General features: G+C 37.3%; 1 protein-coding gene across 6 annotated transcripts in view; it reads right to left on the bottom strand.

Annotated features, from left to right (window-relative positions):
- PPP4R3B (protein phosphatase 4 regulatory subunit 3B) overlaps nt 1-6,040 on the bottom strand; it is a 65,754-nt gene extending 59,714 nt beyond the window's left edge. For 2 of the 6 annotated variants that reach the window (XM_045446099.1, XM_045446105.1), the window contains exons 1-2: nt 5,392-6,040; nt 3,984-4,039 (exon numbers count right to left, since the gene is read on the bottom strand). In XM_045446099.1, coding sequence (XP_045302055.1) covers nt 3,984-4,039; nt 5,392-5,533 — 198 coding nt within the window. In that variant the 5' untranslated portion in view covers nt 5,534-6,040. The remainder of the gene's footprint in view (nt 1-3,983; nt 4,040-5,391) is intronic. The other 4 variants (XM_045446101.1, XM_045446100.1, XM_045446102.1 and 1 more) reach the window with 3 other exon arrangements.
- Nucleotides 6,041-6,348: the final 308 nt, after the last annotated feature.

The raw sequence follows: 6,348 nt of genomic DNA on the forward strand, positions 1-6,348 counted from the left end.
CAATGATTCTCAAATTAGAATCTTTCATACCAACTCTTACTGTCTCTAGTTCAGTTGTTCATTTTAAGACATTTACAATTATCTTATCATCATTTCAAAGCCTAAGTCGGGGGGAGAGAAGGTATAAAACAGTATATAGTATGCTACCAATTATGCCAGTAAAAGGGAAAATATATATGTGATTGCATGCCTACTCATTCACACATGCATGACCTCTAGGAAGATATGCAAGAAACTGGTAACACTGGTGGCCTCTAGCAACGGAAAGCATATGGATGGAGTCCAGGGTGGGAGAGACTTCACCAAATACTTTCTGAATTTTTAACGATGTGACTGTATTATCTACCCAAAATAGTTTTTTTGCTTTTCTTTTTTTTTTCTTTTTAAATAAACAAGCCAATAACCAAATCATTAATGTAAACCTTTCTTCTCAACTTCTCAGTTCCTGGAGAGAACCATCATTTTCCTGGCCCCAAGACTCTAAACACTTCTAGTGACCCTTGATTCCTTCTCTTTCATATTTAATCATTCACCAAATCTTCCAGCACTTTCTTGGAAATATACTAGAGCTCTTTTTCTTCTAATTCCATTTACTATACTGCAACAGACTTTAATTTTTTCTGCATCTGAATTATAGTAAATAGTCTTGCTACTCCAAAGCTGTTTCCCTTTCCACCCCCAATTCATTATCCACGACACTGCCACACTTGCTTCCCAAACACGGTATCACTTTCATCATGTTAAACCCCCTCCTCAAGAATCTATAATAGCTCCTGTTTAGCTAAACAAATGTAAAAATAATAAACCTCTGCTGCAAAGAGGCTTAATAACTTTTGTGTCAGGTGTACCATTTCCTTCAGCAGACAGGACCAGGGAGAGTGAAATTTTTCTTAATGATTCTAGCTCAAATCTTCCTTCTTTAATTTTCTACTGCCTGAGTCTGTGGAATAAATTGTTTTTATAAATTTTGTATTGGCATATACATGCTGTATAATCTCAGTCAAGAAACTTGACCTTTCTGGGCCTTAACTGCCTTATCTGTGGAATGCTTTCATGGGCTTTCAATAAGGACTAGATTAAAACCATTTACCAGTTGTTTTATTATCATAAGGTAAATGTTTCACCTGTTATTATCTTGTCTCCCAAAAAACCCATGGGGACTTCCTTACACTTCTTTCCTAAACCCAATTAACACCCAATGGTATTACATATAAAAGGGTACACATCCCTATGACTCTGCTTTTGATTTAGTCAACATCAGTAGGGCTGATTCTAAATAACTTAAAGTTTTCATATGTATCATCAGGCACTTTATTTCATGTTCTACTGCCTACAGTAATCAAGAAAGTGTTGTGAATCAATGATGACCTACTCATTTCACATTCAACTCAACTCATTCTAACTTATTTTGAGCCCATAAATCAGAACTTGGCTCATTTTAGAACTGTGTAATGTTAAAAAAAGAATGTTAAATAATTTTCTTTGAATTTATCCAATGCATTCTGTAGCAATACGTCCTATAAACTATGAGCATGTCATTCACTCTAGTCTTTTTAAAATTAAAAACCCACTACTGATCAATATATTTCATATAAATTTTGGAAATGAATACTTTTCTGGGCCAATTTATTGAATAACTTAAATGATGACATTAAAAAATATAATTCTAATGAACACAGAAAAACATCTATGTGTCTGGAAATCTCAATTTGTATAATCTGGCAAAAAGTACAAAATGAACAATGTTTTGGTGAAAAAATGAAAAACCGTTATGTACAACAAACTAAGTTTAAAACAATCCCTAAATTGCTCATTGATTCTATTAGAAAAGTGTACTCAATTTAAACAAAAATAAAGAAAATAAAACAAGTGACCCTATTTACACATTTTTCAATTTTAGATACAGAGTTTTTCCATATTACTGTCAGTGCCAGTGTTCTCTTATACTTTAATGTTCTTTAGTAAAAGTAATTCACTTAGAAAAAGGTTCTTAAAAATCCTAACGTTATATATTTAAACGTGATGAATTATGGAAAACATTTTCCCAACAGCATGAATTTTTTAAAATAAGTACTTTTTTCTCCAATACTTTAGCTTTCTAGGAGAGTAATATTACAAAGAAAGATATGTTTTAAAGTTTCTAATGAACCATCATGTATTTCTGGACTAATGTTGGAGGACTATTTTATACACAAACCAGTATCACATGTGATCTTTTCAACAGCAACAACAGTTAAAGAATCTTATACACAATCTGAAAAGAATCCACATTATAATTAATTTGTAGGGAGTCACATTAAAAACATAGTTCCTGAATATTTTATATTCATACAGATAGGAGGGAAAAAGATTACAAATTGGAATTTCTTTGTTCACAAGCAAAGCAGCAAAAAAAAAAAAAAAGTACAAAACAAAAAAGGTAACTATCTGGTAAAATTCAGTGCAAAGACAATCATCTGCTTGGCTGACTTAAAAATTAAATTTACTTAAGTATCCAAGTTGTAGGAAACATTTTCAAGTGTTCAATACAGGACAAATGTTTGGTTCTCCATCACAAAGACACATAATATTTTCTAAGCAATAAGAAAAAAACATTAATATTGAAAAATTAAGTATTTCAAAGACGTGGTTAAGAATATATTGCACATGCAAAACAACAGTTTAACAGTAAGATTTTTACTAATAATGAGCTGTGCAACAGACATGTTGTCACTCCTCCAACTGTGAAGTATTTATTTCTGGGCATCCAAATTTTCACTGACCTTGAAGAAAGTAGGTATTGATGGTGTGAATATAATCCTAAAGTAACTTATATTTTCCTAGAAAACTCTCTGCCACATTCATTTTACACACCACACCACACCCACACCCACCTAGAAATAATCTAAATGTCTAATATGGAATACTACACAGTTAAAAAAAAAAAAAAAAAAACCCGAAAAACTAGATCTACATTGTTAATATCAACAAATCTTCAAATTAACTGTTGAATGAAAAATGAAAATCCAGAGTACATGTAAGAGTATGAGATCAACTGTATAAAGTTTAAAAACACATAAAAGACTACATATTATTTATGAGTACATACATATGCAAAAAAGGTATATAAGCATGTACAGAAATAATACATCAATTTCAGAACAGTGATTACCTACAGTTAGGAAGGAGAATGGATAGAATGAGATGGGGGTACAAAGGGGACTTTAACTCTATCCACAATGTTGAACATTACAAAGATTTGAAACAAATATGGTATAATGTTAACACTTTAAATTTGGTGGTTATATGGACACACATTATATTTTCTGTACTTTTCAGTTTTGAAATATATAATAATAAAAATGCAAATATTCACAAAAGAAAAGGTTCAAGCACTGCTGCCAATTCCAGATTAAATACCTGGACACACTAAAAAAAAAACACAGGTTTTTCTCTTCCCAATAAGACAATAAATATTAAGAGAAAACATTACATGACTGGCAATGTACACTTTTATAAAATACCACACCACTTTTTATATTAAAAATATAGAATTAAAGAACAGGATTTAAATGCTTCTACTTCAAAAACTCTACTTTTGCTGGAGTCAAACGATCAAATTTCACACCACAAACAGGTTTTCCTCGCTTTAAAGAGTGTCCCTTTGAATTTTCTTATATGCCATTTTCTTTAAATGTGATTGAGAATAAAAAGGCTTAGTGTACAGGGTATAAAAGATACCTGGCTATCTGTAGTTAAATAAGACTAATGAATACACTATATTCTAACATAAACTAACACTGGCTCAATTCAAAGGTAATAAATTACTGCCAGTACAAAAACTTTCACTTTTGTTTCAAACTTTTGACCTACCAGGGAAATACAGTGTGTAACTCTGTTTACCAAACATGTTTTATCTTATCAGGAAAATTTTCCCATCTTTGTAACATTAATACTTTCTTGATCACAGATGAAGTCTTTCAAATTAAAGATAAACTACTTGCCTGTTGTTTTTGATATGCAGTGTTTGGATTTATCTTTGATTCCAAGAGTAGTGATCCTGAAAGATAAAAAAATAATATTTATAAGTTTCAATTTATAAAACCTATTAAAGTATCAGAATATAAATTAAAAAAAAAAAAAAAAAACTTCTGTTCTCTTCCCTTATTTAGAGAGGTGAAGTAATCAAATGTATTATGATTCGCATTTTTCTCTCCAGATCTGGGCTTCATATTTAATTTAGAACACACCATCTTATCCCCATATGCCCTTAAAGGAAAAAAATCCTCTTAGGATCAACATTCAGACCCAAAATGTAAAGAGGCTAGATGTCCATTCAAGTTTTATTGAAATGAAAATTTTAAGATCTAAATGACTACTTGAAGCCAAACTCTTTTTAACAAAGTTATTTTATTGCTTTTCCATTTTAACAAATAAATTACAAAGGACAACAGGAATCTAAGTAGTTAGTACATAAATTACAGAACTGCATTTATCCTTTTCTCCTTAACAAAAGGAAGGACACTTCATGTAGAAATAAACGTCCACAACTATTTAAAATAATAGGGACAGTGCGAGAATTCAAAATACAATAAATCTAAGATTGTTACTTTTCTACTATCTGGACACAGCTGGTCAAACCGAGGCGTTCAGATTACAACGAGAATGGTTTTAATTACGACTCTACATTTTATAATTTAAAAATACTTCACATGACTCCTACAAAAAAAATCAACGGATAAACGTTTACAATCTGCTCTGGTGTCCTAACTTGTTTAGGTTGTAAAGTATCCACTTTTTCATGGCAACCTCTACAAAGGCAGCCTGGAGGGATCCCCGACATAGATATGCTTGTGCGTGCATGTATCGTGGCAACAGTCTGCAATAACTGCAGGAAAAGGTGCCTTTTGGTTTTCCCTAGCACCTGTCGACTGGGGCGAACGGGATTCGTTAGTAAAATGGGTTAAAAACAATAACAACAACAACAACAACAACAACACTGAGAAAGTAAAGTTTTACTAAGACTTTTGAAATAGACAAGTAATTGGGTAAGAAAGCAAAAATTAAGTGTGTGTGGGGGGGTGTCGTCAGCTCCCTAGGGCGAGTAAATAACTACTCTGTCTTCTCATTACTTCCTCTCTTCTCACTCGCCCCTTTTCAAAGGAGGCGAGACTGGAGAGGAAGGGGTCAAATCCTTAATAGGGATAGGAGGCGGGGGAACAGCATCAGCGTCTGACTGAGGGTAAATCCGGACAAAGTAGTTTGTTTTTACCGTACAGAAGTGCAGGCACAAAACCAATGCGCTGTCCCAAGATGTGGCAGTAACAGTACCCGGCCCAGGGCCTAAACACCAGGGCTTTGCCCAAACCGGAGGCACTGACTGTCCCCTATTCTATGTTCCAATAACCTTACCGTCGGACTCAGCCCGAACCAGCAGCGACATCCCCTTGAGCTCCTCTACGTAAGTAGAGGAGACGTGCCCGGTGCCTCGGTCGTCCCATTGACGGTCTTCGTTGAGGGTATAGACCTTCACTCGCCGCCGCGTATCCGACATGGTGGCTGCTGTCCCCACCGCTCCAGCCGCTGCCTCCTCGCTCACGTCGTCCGCGCCCCTCACTCTTGAGAGACGGTTGCGGCGGAGGCGGCAGCGGCGGCGGCGGCTCCAGAGAGGCCCGAGTTCACCATGGCTCCCAAGGTTCAGCCGCGGGAAGGGGCAACAAGAGTCACCGAGACCTCTCCGCCCGGAGACCCGGTAACCTCTCACTTCACCCCCGCACACACCCACCCTCCCTCCCTTTGCCCCCCAGAGCTCGCTCGCTCTCCCGCCGCCGCCGCCGCCGCGGTAACTACTACAGATCCGCCATCTTGTAACCCGATTCTCTAAGCCTTTCTCTTCCTCCTCCAGCAGACTCGCACGGGCTGTCCTAGCAGGGGCTACGGCGGCCGACGAGTCCAACACGCTGCACTTCTGCTTTCCGCACGCTCTTCCGAGCCCGCAGTGGTCGGTGTTCTCGCGAGGCAGTTTACTGGACCGAAGTGGGAGGGTCTACGTGCAACTTCCTCTTCTCTCGGCCCTGCCTGATGGCGCGGGATCTCGGCCGGGTGGTCGGCTCTCGCGAGTTCTGTGTCTTCTTTAGTGCCGCGAGACTGCTTTCTGAGCCAGCGGCGAGAGCCGAGCTTTGGGTTTTTCTTGAAGTGGTTGCGGGCTGCCCTGAGGGTGTGACGAGCCGTGGGACCCAGCTCTGAGGAAAAAGTAGAGCAAACTTGGGAGGTACGCATCCTCGGGCGGGACTAACCCTAAGCAAGAGGGAAGGAAATGTGCTCGCACTGTTAATTGGAAGCTAACCCTGTCAGCCTATGGGAGAAAAA

This window comes from Leopardus geoffroyi, chromosome A3 (assembly GCF_018350155.1).
Source record: "Leopardus geoffroyi isolate Oge1 chromosome A3, O.geoffroyi_Oge1_pat1.0, whole genome shotgun sequence".
NCBI classification, from domain to species: Eukaryota; Metazoa; Chordata; class Mammalia; order Carnivora; family Felidae; genus Leopardus; species Leopardus geoffroyi.